At 42.0% G+C, this 19387-nt stretch overlaps 1 protein-coding gene across 2 annotated transcripts in view; it reads right to left on the bottom strand.

Annotated features, from left to right (window-relative positions):
- The window catches only part of Exoc4 (exocyst complex component 4), a 699662-nt gene that overhangs the window by 55663 nt on the left and 624612 nt on the right, over positions 1-19387 (bottom strand). For both annotated transcript variants that reach the window (XM_087901868.1, XM_087901869.1), the window contains 2 exons: positions 11910-12051; positions 3580-3758 (listed from right to left, as the gene is read on the bottom strand). In XM_087901868.1, the coding sequence (XP_087757994.1) occupies positions 3580-3758; positions 11910-12051 (321 nt within the window). The remainder of the gene's footprint in view (positions 1-3579; positions 3759-11909; positions 12052-19387) is intronic.

The following is a 19387-nucleotide window of genomic DNA, read 5'->3' as shown; positions in this document are numbered from 1 at the left end:
CACTATAAACAAAAATGCTAATATCTGGCTTTCTATCATTAGCTCTCTTCTAGTAACTCATCAAAATGACAAACACGAGAGAGAAAGGAGGGGGCCCTTTAGGTAACATGGAGTTGTTCCTTTGGCCACATACATACGAATCTACAAGAAAGGTGATATTGTAGACATCAAGGAAATGAATACTGCTCAAAAAGAAGGCCCCATAAGTGTCACTGCAGCAAAACCAGAAGAGTTTTCTACGGTGTCACCCAGCATGCCATGGGCATCCCTGTGAACAAGCAAGTTAAGGGCTAAGATTCTTGCCAAGAGAATTAATGTGCAGACGGAGCAATCAAGTATGCGAAGAGCTGAAACAGCTTTCTGAAGTGGGTGAAGGAAAACAATCAGAAGAAAAGGAAAACCAAAGAGAAGGGCATGCAGGTTCAGTTGAAGCACAAACCTGCTCCACCCAGGGAAGCACACCTTGTGAGAACTAACAGAAGGGAGCATGAGCTGCTGGAACCCATTCAATAGGAAAGTCCAAAAAGAAATAAAGGACCTGGATGGTAAACAAACAACCAAACAACAACAAAAATGCCAATTGAAAAAGAATCCATCGATAAAATATGGGATCCTGGCAACAATGCTAATAGATTTCAGCATTGGCAATAGGGTGAATATGTAACCCAGTAACAGACAGAAACAGAGCATTTAGGAAAAACAGATTGTGAGTTCACTGTTGAATTCTCAAGAGACATACATAGGTAGCTCTGGGGTCCTGTAAATGGTTTGTTCTTACATTTGAAGGACTGTCCTATTATCTTATTTTGTTTGTTTGGTATATATATATATATATATATATATATATATATATATATATATATATATATAGAGAGAGAGAGAGAGAGAGAGAGAGAGAGAGAGAGGGTCTCACATATTATGGGCTGGCGTCAAACCCTGACCCTCCTGCCTCCACCTCTCAAAAGGTGGGATTACAGGCATGTGTTAGTATGCTGAGTAGGTTTATATATGCTAGGGATTGATCTAAGGCTTTTTGTGTACACTAGGCCAAATATTCTACCAACTGAGCCAAATTTCCAGCCCTTAAGGACTGCATTAAAATCTATGAAATTTGGCAGAGGGTATCTGAGGACATCAGTAAACTAAAAGGACTCCTTTTGCCTTTTTGGTTGTGAATCTAGGCTTTAGTGGCTGAGCCATCTTTCTAGCCCAGGACTCCTTTGGATAGCAGTATTTAGACTGAGGAATGATGGATGGTTCAATACCACATAAAACAGTTAAACGTAAGTACCTTTAGAAAGTGGATTTAATTTTAAATGTTTCTTCATTCAGATGGTCTCATTTCTGCAGAGTTGGCCTCTAGCAGAGTATTTTCCACAGAACTTAAGAACCACCCCAGGTAGTACACTATTATTGTTATCTCCCTTTCCTAGAGCCGGAGTCCCTTCATAGCAGCTAGACTCAGATCAGTGAGCAGTGCACAGCTCAGGTCCATTGGCTTCCTCTAGCTTCACAATGAGTTCTTCTCTGAGATCAAAGCAGAAGAGGCCAAAGACAAGGCATTCTTTCTTTTTTAGCTATTCGCACCCAGTATTTCTTCAAGACCACAGACTTGTTTGTGCTATTCCAGTGAAGAAAGAGAACTGGGCTCAGAGGAAGGAGCATAGCATAGGCCTGTCATTTAAGCTAGAAAAGACTTTCCAAGTTAAGGTTTGGTCTGACGTGGTATAATACGGCATGATGAAAGTGTAGATGATGAGGGTGTGGGTCTGATTTTTTTAAGGTATAAAAATATGAATAACCTAAAATATTAAATAAATGCAAGCACATGAATAAGACCTGTGGAGGTATAGGGCTTGGAAGAATCACACCAGGGGCAAAGAGAAAGCTCTGTGTGGCAAGGGAACAGTGACAGGTCCTGATGGACACAGTGACAGGGAACAGTGACAGGTCCTGATGAACACAGTGACAGGGAACAGTGACGGGGAACAGTGACAGAGAACAGTGACTGGGAACAGTGACAGGCTCCAAAAGACACAGTGACAAACTCCGAAGGACACAGAGTCTTGAAGCTGTCTTGATTCTATAGGTAACCTCGAGTCCAGTGTCCCAAGGCTAGCCAATAGCTAATGTTATAACTACTTGCATTTTGGGGTACAATTCCTTCAGAACACATTTCCATCTCCATGGTTCCACTTTAAAAACTTCATGGTACAACAGGATTCACCTATTTTGGGGCAAGGATTGTAACACTTCTGTGGTACAATGTTCTCATAAAGCCAGCAATGGCCATGGACTGACATCTTGTAGTCTGCAGCTTGTCCTAGTCTGTAGACAATGATCTTTTTCCTTTCAAAGATATATCTATATATAATTTATGTAAATGGATGTTTTGTCTGCATGTACACTTGTACACTAGAAGAGGGCACTGAATCCCATGGGATCACAGTTCAGATGTTGTGAGCTACCATGTGAGTGATGGGAATTGAACTTAGGACCTCTGGAAGATCAGCTAGTGTTCTTAGCCATTGAGCTATCCCTTCAGCTCCGACAGCGTACCTTAACTGTCGTCCTTAACACAAACTTAACACAAAATAGTGTGAAGATACTGACAGCTTCTAATACCCAGGCCCATGCTTTGAAAGACAAAACAAATGAAAACCCTGCAGGAGACTTTGGAGGACTGGGTACCAGAGGGTCTGTGGCAAGGGTCTGGTTCTTGTGGGCATTCTTGGGAAGAGGTGGGACCTTCAAATTGAGGCCTAGTGGGGGGTACTGTGAGATCTTGATCTCTTTATTCATCACACTGGCCTCAAGGTCAGTAGTTCTGCCTTTAGCTCCTGGCCTCTGCTTTCTGGCCTCCTTATTTACTCTAAATCACCTAAGAGCAATGGAGCATAAATAGGAAAATAAGCCTCTTCTCTCCATAGCTTAATTATTTTGGAAACTGTATTACAGAGAAAAGGTCCTATGGTAGACTATAGCACCATGAATTATTTGGCTTTCACCATATGGTTTTTAAAGTCTGAAGGCAAATATCTCCAGATAATATTGCCACCCCAGCCTCCTGAGGGTGGCAACTGATAGAAGGCACCGATGCAAACAGCTGCCCTAAGTTACTTCGGAGTGAGGAGTCTGTTCACTTCAGGAGTAATGCATTCTGTGAGAAAAACTTCCCCTGTCAGATACAAGTGATAAAAGAAAGATTCTCCAGGGTTCCTGCCTCACTGTCTGCATATGTGTGAACCTTTGCTTTTTCTCTCCTACCTTTCTTGCTTTAAAAAGAGTTCCCCTCAAGTTAATTTGTGGTTCATTCTACACTTCTGCCCAAAGCTCAGTGGCATACGTGACCAGGCAGGCAGAGGAAAGACGTCTGCCTTATCTAAGATAAAAAACATCTATCGGTCAGGAGCAGGTGGCACCTCTGTCTATTTGCTCATACATGAAGCTGGGTGCAGCACTTCCAATCTAAACACACTAGCAAACAACTTTTCCTTATACATTTTGACCGTCTATAATCCAGTAATGCAGGAACACCTTCTTCCCTCCCGCTCCTAGACACAAGCGGCAAGCTCTGACCTTCAAAGATATACTGGAACTTGTGCTGCTGAAGGCTGGCGCTCATGGCCTCTTCCATGGCACTGATGTCTTTGTTGAGCTTGACCACCAGAGGGTCATAATCCATACTCTCCACATTGGCAACAATGGCATAGTTGCCCTCCTTGGCCAGAGGGATGAGATAGTGGAAACAATGAACTCTGAAAGAGAAAGGGATAGGGAGAGCAAATTAAAATGAAAGTGAAAATTTCCCCATGAAGACAAAGATCTGCTTAGGAAAGAGCACCAAATTATCTAAAGCAGCTGTGGCCTTGTGCATTTCACCTAGACACCCAGCAGGTGCTTTTTTTTTTTTTAAACAAAAATGTCATCTTAGTTATACAGCTGGGTGATTTGAAGCAAGCAGGCATCTATGAGGTGTGCTCATTTAACACATACACTCTCGATAAGCAGTAGATGACCTCTGGAATGCTTTCAATGCCAAGACTGTGTACAGTAGCAGAGCCGGGGGTATCTTTCAACAGATGTTGCTATAATGACAATGAGAGGTTGAATTTCCATCCTCAATGCTATGCTTCTGTGCAGACCACTGATTTTTGTTACCCATTTTTGACACTTATAAGCTGTGTAACTTCAGGGAATACACCGGGGTCTTTCTATGCCTCAATTTCCCTTGAACTAGGCACATTAATAACTTCTGCCTCAAAGGGCCATGAAAAGCATATAACAAAGAGTCTGATGTGAAGAAAGCACACAGTAAATATTATTATGTCACCAATATTATGTTAATCATTGCTAATTTATCACGTCTCCAAGTCACTGGTGATACACACCTTTAATCCCAGCACTCAGGAGGCAGAGGCAGGTGGGTCTCTGAGTTTAAGGTCAGCCTGGTCTACAAAGTGAGTTCCAGGACAGCAAGGACTAAACAGAGAAACCTGTCTTGAAAATCCAAAACAAAACAAAAAAATAAAAGCCATTAAAACAAAACAAAAAAATTCTGCTAGATACTATGGTAAAATTTGGAACTGTTCTTGCTACCATGCCTTCCTTTTCATGACAGACTATATCCCTTCAAATGGTGAGCTGAAATAATCCATTTTTTCCTTAAAGTGCTTCCAGCTTTATGTAAACATAAATTTTTATTTCTCTTGAGTAATTACTTAGAAGTAGGCTTCACCGAGTCAGAGGCTAAAGGCACCTCCAGCTTTGCAAGAAACAAACTCCTGTATTAACGAGCTGTGCCCCCTACTAGCAACACATGACTATTCTAGTCATTTGTATCTTAATAAGCACTCAGGATGCCAGTTAAAAAGAATGTTTTTGTTGTTTGTTTCCTTTTGTTTGGTCATGCAGATGAATTATAGTATCTTATAGTGATTTTAATTTCCATATTTCTAAAGAGCAACAATGTTGGATTTCATGTAGTTCTTTCTACCCATCTGTGGTGTTATAGCACTTCCAACAGTGGGCTGAGTCCTTCGACATCAATTAGCAAGGAAGATGATGCAGTGACACTAGGTTGTGCACGCTGACAACAGAAAACAACCGAGAAAAAGCCACGGTGAGACTTCTACTGCTCTCTACTTTATTATCTTGAGACAAGGTCTCTCCGAGAACTGGAAACTGTTTTGGCTCTACTGACCAGTCAGCAAGATCCAAGGAGCAACCTATCTTTACCCTCTGTGCCCAATGCTAGGGTTATACGTACTCATAGCTACATCTGACTTTTTACCTTACATGGGTTCTGGGGATTAAAATCAAGTTCTCATGTTTATACAAGTGCTCATATCAGTGAGCAATCTTCCCAGTCTCAAGAAATATCCCTAGGATTTTTCTTTTAAGGAAATATAAATATAATATGACTGCAGTTCATTTTTTACTGATATGTGCTTATTCTCACAGCTGCTAATTAATAAGCAATGCCACCATTAAAAAGCCCAATCTGACATTCCTGAGTTAATTGGCAAAGAGAACAGTTTTGATGAAGATTCAACTAATGGCTCTGGTCACAGGCCCTCTCCAATGTGATCTTGTGATCTTTCTGATGTAATCAAAGATGACCCACTTGGGAGCAGGACTCTTGACTAGAGAAATTAATCACTACCTTCCAGAAATTAAAATGAAGTAGCATTAGCTGAAATACAACCACCTTCACTAAAGTAACTTTAAGGTAGGCTTAAAGTTATGGTAGCACAGTCACACACACAGTAGGAAGATCATGCTAAAAGGCATGAACTTGGACACAGGCAATGGCTCTGACCAATAGTGAGAAGTTCCTTTTCGTTCCATACAGATCACAGGAGAGAGATGTGACAAGTGCTTAGAGACATGGGCGGTAAAATGTCATCCTAGGCTTCAGAGGCCATTAAAGGAATGTGGATTTTATGCAAGGAGGTTTAAGAAACCTTAAGAGAACTTTACAGATTAATTAAAAATTAAAAAAATTTAAGTCTGTGCATGACTGTCCTTGTGTGGGTATATGCACATGAATTTAAGTCTGTGTATGATTGTCCTTGTGTGGGTATATGCACATGAATTTAAGTCTGTGTATGATTGTCCTTGTGTGGGTATATGCACATGAATTTAAGTCTGTGTATGATTGTCCTTGTGTGGGTATATGCACAAGAATTTAAGTCTGTGTATGATTGTCCTTGTGTGGGTATATGCACAAGAATTTAAGTCTGTGTATGATTGTCCTTGTGTGGGTATATGCACATGAATTTAAGTCTGTGTATGATTGTCCTTGTGTGGGTATACGCACATGAATTTAAGTCTGTGTATGATTGTCCTTGTGTGGGTATATGCACATGAATTTAAGTCTGTGTATGATTGTCCTTGTGTGGGTATATGCACATGAATTTAAGTCTGTGTATGATTGTCCTTGTGTGGGTATATGCACATGAATTTAAGTCTGTGCATGATTGTCCTTGTGTGGGTATATGCACATGAACACAGGTGCTTGAAGAAGCTGACGTGTTACCTGATACGGGTGCTGGGAACTGAACCCTGGTCCTTTGTACCTACTTATAACCAATAAGCCCTTCTCCAGCCCCAAGAGAACTCTAGTAAAATGATAAAATCAAATGCTAGCGTTGGCACCAAGAAAGAGTAGACTGGTGGTGGAACACGGAGAGCAATCAAGGAAGAGACGGGCTTCTGGAGACTCTGCTACCCTGGAGGCCAGTGCTCGTGAGGGTCCAGGGCTGCAGCCGGAGAGGAGGCGCAACCGCTGCTACGGCCCTACTTTATTTTTCCCAGACGGTCCGAAAAAGCTGTCACTGCTGAAGATCAGATGCACTAAGGTTTTATTTTCCTCTGGGCTCTGGTGTGGCACTGCTGACCTTCGTCTGACTTTGGCATTACGGTTTCTGCAAACATTGCTGATTGCACAGCAGGACGGGTGGTTTTCACACGGTGCACACTCAGGATCCCAGGGGCGACAGGCAGTTGCTGTTGAGCCCACTTAGAGCCCTCCTGATGCTAAGGGAAATCAGCTGATAAAGGTGACATTCTTGGCATTGTGGACTCAAATGGCAACTTAATTTTCTTTTTCTAAAGTTCAAATATGAAAAAAAAAACCTCAACAATTTTAATGGTCTCACCATGTCTTTCATTTCTTGGTGTGGGTGTGTGTGTGTGTCATCTGCCTTCTGCCTCAAACTATGGAAAGACAGGGCATGGTGGTTAAATGTGACCTACAATGACATGGGTAAATGTCAAATGCTGTCTGGATGGGTTCTTCAACACAGAACCTGCCAGATTTGAGAACCTTTTTAACGGTGTTAAAGAAAAATATGGGCTATGGTTATAAAGATATTCAGGGAGTAAGACAGAGTCTGGCATTTAAAGTTCTTCTGGAGTTTTGCTGGGTCAATCCATTGATATATTTTGCATGGCTTTCATTTTTATTTGGTTCCTATTGCAGAGATTTTGCAGTTATAAAATGCCAGAGAGAGTATCACTTTTCACCATGCCAGCTCCTGGACAGGGCCTCAGTTATAATTCTCTTTCACGATAGGCTAGGGATAAAATAAGTATTAGTGAATTACCAGAATGAGGACAAGGTTGGTCACAGGCTCTCTGTAGTGGTTTGGTGAGCAATGTCCCTCACGGGCTCATGTATTTGGATATTTGATCACCAGTTGGTGGTGCTATTTCGGGAGTTTATTGAATCCTTAGGAGGTGGAGCCTGGCTGGAGAAAGTTTATTACTGGAGGTGAGCCTTGAGGGTTTATAGCCTCCATTCACCGCTTTTCTCTTTCTGTTTCCTGTGTGTAGATGAAATATGAACTCTCTGTTGTCTGCTCCTGCTGTCATGCATGACTGGAACTGTAAGCTAAAATGAACTCTTCCTTAAGTTGCTTCTGGCTATGACCTTTTAACGCACCAACAGAGAAGTGACTAACACACCCCTGTACTTGCAGACATACGTGGTTGACTTGCAAGTGGACTATCATGCGAAAATGCGATTTATAAACCAATTCATTGACTTTCAAGAACACATTTTGTTTAGGAGAACTGAGCTTATTTTTTTACATCTGGGTTTGGTTTAAAGTCAGCTCATTCTTAAGAAGAAATCATACAGCCATCATGACTGGCTCAATTTCTGGGACCATTTATAACAACGAACAAGACACACCAGAAGAATGAGTGGTTTCTTTCATAACCTTGCACTATGGGTCCCACAGCATCTGACAGTTTGTTCTGGTGTAACCCCAATACCCTACCAATGTGATGACTGGCATGGCATCTGTTTTGTTCATTCTCTAACCTCATCACTGTTCCCCCACCTCTACTGGCAATGTGAAAGGACAGAACAGAGAGTGCCAGCATTCACCATCCCAGCCATAAAAGAAGTCTGTTTTGTGGACCACACATTAAGAATAAAGACAAAATGGAGACACATTCATAGAAAACAAACTAAATGTGGGAACCAGGTTATAAGATGAAATAAAAATGAACTTAGAAGAACTATACTTAGTGGTCTCAAAATAAAGGAAAAATAATTCTGTATTTAGAGCACTACAACTCAGGCTGAAATTACCCTTTCCTGTTTTAAAATTAATATTAAAGGAGGTATGGAAATGAATATTACAAGTGTGTGATTTCTTATAGAGTTGACAAAACATGTCTGGCATTATAAGAATAGTATTGTTAAGAAGTACAAACAATAAAAAAAAGACAGAACAGGGGTTAAGGATTTCAAAGATCTTACTGAAACGTGCTGAAAACATTCCGCCTGGAATTAACTGCACACAAGTCGGTGATTCCGAATGTAGAACATGTCCTTAGACTGCACAATCAATAGCATAAATTCTAGGAGTTGTGAGAGTAATTAATTTGCTGTTCTCTTGTTTTGCTTTGCAACCCGGGGTAACAGCAGCCTCAGAATATTACTGCGTGTTTTTTTTTCTTCTTTCCTTCTGTGTCTACTGCATTTATCTATTCATAGAAAATGTCTGCTTTATTTCATTATCAGCTTGAAAATAAATAGAAAACAAATCTAAAAATTATCGTAAAACAAATCAGAAAACACATAGCGAGATGCTTTATTTCTGGACAAGTTAATGCAAGAAATAAACTCAGGAATAATGCTGACACGACAGCTTCCAAACCTGCAGGCTCCTTCTTTTGTTCTACCCTCAGGGTGCTAACAAGCAACAGAGAAGTAGCTCATTGGGGGAAACAGAAGAATGCCAAAAGCAAGGGACATAAAAAGGAAGTGCCACTAACATGCCTCGAAGCCATCCAAGTTTTAACTGGAATCTAAATACATTCCAAAGTCTTAACCATGAACCAAACTCATTTTATAGTTTTAAAACATGGACGTTATAGAAAATTCAAATGAAAAGAAAATATTTAATCAACTTTAATACTGTTCAAAGAAGAAGAAGAAGAAGAAGAAGAAGAAGAAGAAGAAGAAGAAGAAGAAGAAGAAGAAGAAGAAGAAGAAGAAGAAGAAGAAGAAGAAGAAAATGCACTACACGCCATGCCAGGCTTCCTGATCCTTACTTACTTACTCTACCCACCCTTCACACCTGCCTCATTCATCTGGTTGCAAATGTAATAGGTTCTTCTCTGTGCCTCCAACTTGCCTGGAGTAACTGCATCTCAGGACCTTTCTGAGTGCTACTCCCTGCCTGAATTTTCTTCCTCTAGGTTTTTGTTTGGATGGCTTTGGCCACTCTGCCACAGTCCTCTGCCTAAGCAACTCCCTTCCTGGTTAACCCATATACTGCATTTTTCATTGCGTGTTTGCCACATGCAGCTACTGAGCCCACAAAGTGTCCTCCCCATGATGTACTCTAAGGATAAGCTATGATTATGCCAAGGCTTATCACAGAGAATGAAAAGTAACTCAGTGTTTCTGTGCTGACACAATAATATCCCCCACAGCAGTAAAAACATAATTCATGCCCGGTGGTGGTGGCGCACACCTTTAATCCCAGCACTTGGGAGGCAGAGATAGGCAGATCTCTGTGAGCTCGAGGCCAGCCTGGCCTACAAGAGCTAGTTCCAGGACAGGCTCCTAAAGCTGCAGAGAAACCTTGTCTTGGGGGGGGGAAAGGGGGGTGGGATGGGGAGGGGGAGTGAGATAAGCTCCTCCCATTCCCTGCTCTTCTTCTGAAGACGCAAGCAGGTCTCTGCCTGTCTGTCTCTCCCTCTCCCTTTAAATATATATATATATATATAAAATTCATTTTATCTGCTTCTCTCTACATTTTCAAATGCAACTACTGTTTGAGTATCCCTTTTCCAAAATATTTGGGATCAAAAGTTTTTAAATTTTAGAACCTGCACTCACACTTATTTGGCCGAGCCTCTGAAATGCTCTTAAGTCTGAAGAGCAGTTCCAGATTTGAGTTTCTGGATTAAGGACACTCAATCTCTAGAGAAACTTTATATGACCTATGTGGCTTGCATTTGCAGTTATGCTATCTAAATAATAATATCAGGATATTATTAGTTAAAATATTTATTTATTAATTTGTCTGTGTGAGCACACCCATGAGCTAACGAGTGTGGAGGTCAGAGGATAGCTTTTGAGAGTCAGGTCTCTCCTTCACCATACGGACTGAGGATAGCGCTCAGGCCTTCAGACGTGGTGGCAAGTGGCTTACCCTCTGAACCACCTTGCTGGCCTCGCATCATATTATTTTATCACTTTAGCTCTGATTAGCTGAAAGTATTTTTTTTTTTTTTTGTCTTATCTGTGACTGGAAGGTGTGGGGACCTGGGATATTTGCTTGTTGCTATATTCCAATGTTTAGAGCACTGCCTGGTAGAGAGAAGAGACCCATTCAACTGCTCCACAACGACAGGACAGCTGAAGATGCTCTGCTTCTTCCTCTCGTTTCTCACTTTATTCTACACATCTACATGGCCAGTGTCTTCCTGCTGCAGGCGAAGGAACACGGCATCCTTGAAACCCTTCTTTTGGACCATTCTTTTCCTCATTCTCCTCAGCTGGGTTTTAAGTTTGTTGACGGGAGGCTTCCTTTCTGATGTGTAAAAATAGCAACGATAAAATCCACACATTTTGACTTTAGTATGTGACAGATGTGGCACAAATGACTCAAGATTTCTCCATAACATCTACGGTAGAAACTGCTATTTTCACTTTAAGAGGAAACTGAAGCTTTGCAAAAATAGCCAGCTAGCTGACCTTCAGATCACCTACATGGTTAGTGTGCACATGCAAATCCAGGTTGCATCATAGGCTGGTGTGGGAGAATTGTCTGTAATCTGTCAATCATATTTTAAATAAATGCTAACTGGCCAGGCAGGAAGTATAGGCAGGAAAACCAGACAGGAAGTAGAGGTGATGCAATGAGAACAGGAGAATTCTAGGAAGCAGGAAGCTCCCTTGTCACTCCTGCCCAGACTACCGAAGAAGTAAAATGTGAGCTTACAGCTGGAAAAGGTACTGAGCCACATGGCTAACACAGACAAGAATTATGGGTTACCATAAAATGTAAGAATTAGTTAATAAGTAGCCTGACCTAATGGGCCAATCAGCTTTATAACTAATAGAGATCTTTGCGTGATTTTCTTTGGGACTTGCCAGCTGTGGGGTACCGGGCGGGACAGAAACCCTAACAAGCAAGCTGGCCCTCATGTTACAATAGGCCACACCACCCTTGAGTCTCCACACTCACGGTCCAGCATATGCACACATCCTGCAAGGCCACTGGATACTGCTAAACATCATGCTCACCATAGGACATGGACAGCATCAGCAGCAAAAACTGAAAATTGTGGTGGTACGCCATGCATCCAGAGACGGCACCTGACTTACGTCACGGGGGCCCTGACACCACAATGTCCTGTGCTTACTTGGATCATACCTCACTTCCAGATGCAAGACGAGCAGGCAGCGGTCAGCCATATCCTGGAAGGACTTGGCAAGTTCACTCAGGGTCTGCATGATCTGCTCAGACACTGGTGGAAGGTCCATGTTCACATGGCTCTCTTGAGCAGGAGACAGCACTAGAAGCAGAGGAGAGCAAAAAGGGAACATGTTTATTAAATCCCAGAACGTATAATATTTATTCATCTTGCTGCTTTTATTACTTTGGCAGCATTACAAGTCCAAGATACATTAGACTCTGGTTTTACTTTAAAATTTATTGTACTTCTTATCCCTGATGTATGAGGGTATGGATGCACGTGTCTGTGTGGTCACAGTGTGTGTCGTGGTCAGAGGCAAAGTCCGGAGAGTACATTCTCTTCTTTCATCAAGGGCTTTGGGGATCAAACTGAGGCTGTCAGGGCTGCACAGAGAGCACTTCTCGCTACTGCGGCAGCACACCTGTCCTGCTGTGCTCTTCCCTGCACAGTCGCCTGCCTCAGTCAGTTTGCTGACACAGAGGCAGCTCTAGAGTTGTGGCTGTGTCTCCTGTACATTGTTCCAGGTGCTGCACACTCACGGCAGTGCCTGTGAAGGCAATATTGGCATCTCTGAGCCAGCTGATTCTGCATCAAAATCCTGGGTCTGTCTTCATTAACTTCAAGAGTTTCACTGGCACCAATTCTCCTTAGCTCTGCGTCATTCTCAAACATGGCAGAACTAAGTATGGAAGACACCACTTTTGGCTTCTGTGGAGTCTTTCCTTTTCCAGGCTAAATTTCCCCCATTCTAAAGAATGAATTATTCTTCAAATGACTGGACTAACTTGTTTCATAATTCTCAAAGTCTATTGACCAAGTACTCTCTCTGTACTAGATCACTCCAGAAATGAAGGTTGCAGAATCAATATTACAGACTAATATGTCTACAAGGAGTGGAGGCTGTGACACTTGTACCATCTTGGTGATGAGATATTGGGAGGTGATGATGGGCTGTATGCCTCTTTAACTCACATGTAACTTATGAGCAATGACAGGCCCTAGAAGGGCTTTTTAGGATACTGGTATAGCTAATTTTGCTAACTTTCCAAAGAACGTCATATCTTAACTACAGAGATACTTGGGCATCCATATTCATTGCTGCTATATTTGCAAAATCCAGGGAATAGAGTCAAACTGATGTCTATCGGATTGACTGATGGATAACAAAAATGTGCTTAATTACACAATGGAACATTCAGCCATAAAGAAAATGAAATTTTGAAATTCACAGGTAAAGGAATGGGGTTGGAAATAATCCTTCTGAGTGAGGAAACCTGGATCCAGAAGGACAAATTCCACGTTTCCGCTCAGATGCAGGTCTTAGCTTTGAATCTTAAGTATGCATGTTTAACCTGGAGAACACACAGAAGCTGGGGAACTAACAAGAAGTCAAAAGGCGATTTCAAAGAGAGGGGGATAGAATGTGAGTGATATGAAGGTAGGAAGAGGAATAACAGAGCAGGAGGACTAAGGCAGGAGATGAGGGTGGAAAAGGGAGTATGGGGAAGAATAACACTAAAGTCCATTGAAAACACCATATAGAAACCTACTAATATAGAAGCTTACACCTCCCCCCCCACATGAAGTTTAAATGGAGTTAGACTATAGCGGTCAGTACTTCATTCAGACACTGCAGTCTTTAAAATAAAAAGCCAGTGCCAGGTATTGGTTACCTTTTTTTTTTTTTTGATTTGTTGGCCAATAACATCTCATACATGTTCCCAAACATTACAGGCTACTGTTATTGCTACTGGTTACTTGATAAGACAATACTGCTGAAGACACTGTATACCTGAGTTATAGGACATGGAAAAATCAGGCCGATAATGACCTGGTAGTTTCATCCCTACTAGCTAGAGTTCATAGTGCTAGAAGGTTCTGTGCATGCTATGAAATGAGAAAAGTCATCAATGGTCTCACCCAGTGAACTTTATAGCTGGACTGGCAAGATGTATGGAACAGTGTAATATTGGCAGGAATATCATGGGCATAATCAACTACTTTCTGCTTGGACTTAAAGCTCATCCCACAGGATGGACCTCCTTCCTGGTACCATTAACTTGACCAAAAATCTTTGAATGGTCAAGTCATAGGTATAAGAAGATAACCTACTACTATTATTGTGCTAAATCAACATAGTACTGCCCGTCCCTAAGTTTTTAATCTTTATACCCATAGACCGATTTCCTGCTTAACCCTTTTCATACAAGCTTCCTTTTGCAGTAGTTGGCAATTAATACAAAGACCCACAACTGGCCGACATGCAGAATCTGCGGAGTGCTCAGGTCTAAATCTCAGTATTGCTTCTCTGAAAATCCTTCCCTCTGCCAGAGAACCTGGGTCTTCTGGAAAAAGGATCTCTGGACTTGAGGCCTGCCTCAGAATCTGCTGAGACACCACTAACTCCAGAAACAGGGAACCAACGATTACCCAAGCAGTGTCTAAAGGGGCCATCTAAATCATATCCTTTTCTATGCAGGTTTGAGGATCACTGAGGAAGAAGGCACGGAAGGACTGTAGGACTCAGAGAGAGGAGCAGTGTTTGCCGGACATGCAGCACAGCTGCACACATAAACTCACAGTGGCTAGGACTGTATTCACAAGGCTCGTACACGCTCAAGCCAGACAATTCTAGAACGGATAGGGCAGGTGCTCATGAAATTCCTCCTCTCTCTGAAGAGCTGTTGGCACCTGATGGGTGTTGGGGAGGGAAAGCCAGCTTTCTGTGGGTAGCATGAGGGCTTTGAGCAGCTACTCATCCTTCTGTACATGGTCCTACACCTGGCACATCAGGCAGTACTAAGTGGACGAAGGGTATTAAAAAACTTAAAAAGAAAGGAGAGTGCACATGAAGTTGGGAGGGAAAAGTTGAGGACAAGGGAAAAGTTGGACGGTAGATTTGATCCAAAAATTACACGTATATATTAATATTAAATAAAATATTAAAACACTTAAATAGATTCCTTAGGATAATACCGCGCTGCGGTAGTGGGAGTGTTGTTTACTTGCGCTTCTCAACAGTTTCTTGGAGATCACCAACAGAACTTGGGCCACATTAGGCAAGGCTTTTTAACTCTCTGGGCTCTCAACTGCTGTACATTGTGTTCTCGCTACCATATAGCAAGAGCCAATCTCTTCAAATATTTCTGCCTTAGTCTTTTGTGTAAAATAGGGACAACTGTGTCACATCCTGGTGAATGGATTGACATAGGAAAAATACAATATTAGCACGTGAAGTTTTCTCAGTATTCATATAGGTCAGACACAAACAGTTGTTACTCTTTCTTAGTCTTTTATTTGTTCAAGTGAAATCTTAATAATTACAGCCAGAAACAATCCCATCCATGTCAAAATTCCAAAATTCAGTTTCTAGTCGTTTGTCCAGTTTTGCTTCTTTGGCAGAGAAGCCTTTTTCCTGCTGGAGGATATGGATCTTTGCAGAAGAGATCTGTGGGCTTGGAGCACACCATTGGACCCAGAGACATCAATAACTCATTCTAAAGGATAGTAGTCACCCCCTGCCCAAGTCAAGTCTATTGTGATTATGTCTTTTCCTGTACTATCAAGGCCAGTGAGGGCCAGACATGTGATCCAGGCATGTAACTTTTAAGGCTAAAGTTTCTTTTGGATCTGCACCCTAAGAAATTAAAACAGCATCACATGAGCATAAACAAGTGAATGTTATTCACAGGAACTGACCTGTCAGGAGAAGAATATAGTCACAGAGATTTAAAATTCTAATAATCCCTGAACTACCCTAGCTGTTCACAAACTCGATCTGCCAGAGAGTGACTGTAAAATACTGCATTTCCCCTCAAATGTTGCTGCTGTTCACGTTGTTTTATGGCAACGCAACATCACTGCCATCACAACGTTTCATGTGGCAGGCTAGATGAAAGCAACTTTAAGTGACATGATTATAATATTTCAAAGCACTTTAGAGCTTTTAAGGCTCTGAATTCATTTTGTATGTGACACAAGCTCTGGTCTACAGAGTTATCTATACACATCAATGAGAAGAGGCAGAGATCACTCTGACATTGTACTCATACTATCAAATGACCAAATACTATCAAAACATTTTGGGTAAAATCCATTAAAAAGCTAGAAATTTCCCTTTTTTATTATACAAACAATTAACTTCACCATGTGAAAACTGACCACTCCCCAAACTATCAGAAAACAAAAATAAATACAACAAAACTAAAACCCCAAATAGAATACACGAACGGCAGGTTCAGCTGCCAAGTAAAGCTTGCAATGGGCATGGTAGGAGCGGTGTGGAGTGACGGAGACGATGCATTGTGTCTGACTACGGTACAGCAAAGCTGCGGTGTGACATTAATGTAACATGGTAACTTATGTCTGCAGCTTCCCTGAAATGCTGGTTTGTCAATTCCTGAGAGCTCCCTCAAGTTTACGGAGCTTTCCTAAATAAGAAGAAATATACTGAGCAAAGAAATGCTGAGCATGGCAAAGGCAGCACAGAACAATTAACTGGCTCTTAAATGTCAAGTGACAGTGTTGATAGATTTTGTTTATAGTTAAGAAATGAGATTACTGGACAATCCCCCCCCCCCACACACACATACCAAAAAACACTACACCACATCCCCACATCTACACACATCATCCTTAGCCACCCACTCACCACACACACCACACCTCACATACCTCTGCACACACCCTTCTAGAGACTAAGTGATTATATATATCCGTCTTAGAGGTTGCTCTTCATTCTGCCACAGCCCCATGGGTACTGAACTTTTAAAATGTTAGCAATTGATCACCTCTTTAAGACATGCACCCTGAGCAGCGGTTCTAGCCTGGGGAAGGCTGATATCTGATCACCCATAATGTGCCCACTATACACAAGCACAGCTCTTTTAAGATTTCTAGTTCACCCTCACGCTGACGTTACTGGGGCTTCCTGGATTAAATCCACTGGTCTAACGTGAGGAAGATGAACCTTGTGCTTCTTGCTGAGACAATGGACAGGGCAATTCCATGTACCATATTCACTCTAGCAGATGAAATGTACACTATTTGAAGCCCTGGGGTTTCAGAAAGAAGCGGCCCGGTGTCACAGTCTGGGAAGCCCTCCAGCAGAATTCTGTGCTGCCCCTCAGAGGCTCCTGCGTTTCTGATAAAAAGAGAGGGCTAGGCGGGTGCCACTCCTTTCTCCCCTACTCCGTCTCTTCCTGGTTTGGGAACTACTGGCCAGCAGTGGCACTGACTCTAAACTTCTTGCCCTATCAGGAAAATACACACCCTCTCAGAGCCCTGGAATGAAAGAATAGCAGCTGGTTGGCGAGTCAGATCTGTGTTCAGCTTCTGAAATGGTAGGTCCTAACACCATGACCAGTTCACACGCTTTCCTCTCTCAGCTCTCTTCTGTGTTTGCTTGTTTGCAATACACCAGCCAGGCAGCTTCAACTCAGAAATCCCTCCACTTTCTCCTTTGAAGGCCCTCAGCAGGGATGGCAGAGCTGAGGCCTCAAGACACCCTTCCACTAGAAAGCACAATTCCCTCAGTCTTCTTTTCTTCTATTGCCTTAAGGCTCCTTTAGCCCTGGGCCAGTCTTACAACCCACTGACATGAAAACAGAAGAAAAATCAAAGAGCAGAACATTGCCAATAGGAAGTTCTTGATTCTAATCTCAAAAAAGCTTTCCGAAGTTGATGGTAAGGCCCTGTTGAGAATGGTGCACAGCTAGGGACTTCACCCCTGCAGCCCAGTGTCTATGGTGCTGGAAGGTGCTCTGCATGCTACTGGAGGAGGAAGGTAGTCAGTATTACAGACCAGTAACCTACAGCAGTCAGCCGGCTGCAAGATATACTGGTACAACGGCAATACAAGCATCAAAGTAGTAATCAACCACTTTGTGACTGGATCTAAGGTCCACTTCAGGATATTCTACAGTGCTAAAGTGGCTAAGAACCTGAGACTAGATAGGTCATGGGTGTAGAAGAAAACCTAATGCTATCATTCTGCAAAATAAAACAAAAAATAAAATCACTTCTAATGGCATATTGCTACACCCACAGACCAGTGCCTCACTCTGCCCTCAATAGCAAAGCTTTCTCCGTGTTAGTAGATGGGCACTAACACGGACACCACCATTGGTCAATGAAGAGTGAGTGACTCTGGGGCACTCAGACAGAACAGAAAGTTGTGTGGTGGGGAGGTGGGGACAACCTGGGAGGAGTTGGAGGAGGAGGAAAACACGATCAAAATGTATTGTCTAAAAGTTTTTAAATTAAAAGTGCTGCCCATTACTTCTCAGCCATTTTATCAGCCAGCTGCCCCTTCTCGGTGACTTCCCAGTCCTTACCACTTCTGTCAGGAGATCTCAGATTCTTGATGGCCTTCCGAGAGAGCTTCCAACAGCTGTTTGATCTACAGGCCTGCCTGCTATTAACTCCTCAGTGGGCCACAATCTGATTTCTACTTTCACTGCTTTCGTAAAAGTTATTCCGATATCTCTCTATGAAATTCAAATTTCCAAATTCGTGGGATGCTTTTCGATGCTAATGCCACCTGAGCTTTCTGCTACATAGAGCACCGCTGGCCATTTACTTCTCGAAATTCCATCTGCTTCGGCTGATATCACACCATGTTCTCGTGAACACTTCAGTTTCTCTGCCACTCCCGAGGCTGCATCCTTCTCGTTTAGCCAACCTATAACTGCCAGGCTTTCCTGAGACTGAGTGTGGGAGCTCATCCATTTTGGACATTCCTATTATTTATGAATTAATAAATTCATGGCTCTAAAAACTTAATTTAACCCTTTATAAAAACCTCTCTACTTGTGTACATTCCACAGGCATCTCAAACTAAACACATAATAGTTCTTTGAAAAATTTATTTAAATTGCCTTCCTACCAGTGAAATATAAACTGTATTATCTTTGACTTTTTCTTTTCCACTAAAGGCCAGTTTTTGCTTATTCTAGTTAGCAAATATTTTCCCAATATTTGTTTTCTCTTTTCTACATCAACTGCCTCTTCCTTGGTTCAGACTTCTCTTTTCCTCGGATCTTCTGAGGTCTGTCTCATGTTTGACCTTTTAAATCTAACAAAACTCCAGCAGTTAAGAGCTAATTACCCAAAATGTAAGTACGGTGATGCTAACTTCACTGCATTTTCTAGTGCTTGTGTGATCATGCCCTGGTTCCTTAGACATAATAACCGATTGTAAAGACCAGGAAAAGGAAGAACAACTGACCACTTACTACTCTGTCTTTCTCCTTAGTGTTCTGGCTGCAATATAGGGAAAGAGTGGGGATGAGGAAGTCACTTGTTATAGCTGGCTTTTTGGGGCTGTTTAGGAATCCTACAGAAATAAAGTTTTATTCAATTCTAGCTAATTCCTACAGCTCATGAACTTTCCCTATAGGCAGTATTGCCTCTTGAAGCCTCCTTATTTTTAGAA

The sequence above is a fragment of the Myodes glareolus genome, chromosome 25 (assembly GCF_982192425.1).
Source record: "Myodes glareolus chromosome 25, mMyoGla1.1, whole genome shotgun sequence".
Lineage (NCBI taxonomy): Eukaryota > Metazoa > Chordata > Mammalia > Rodentia > Cricetidae > Myodes > Myodes glareolus.
This window is presented reverse-complemented; position numbering and strand designations above follow the sequence as displayed.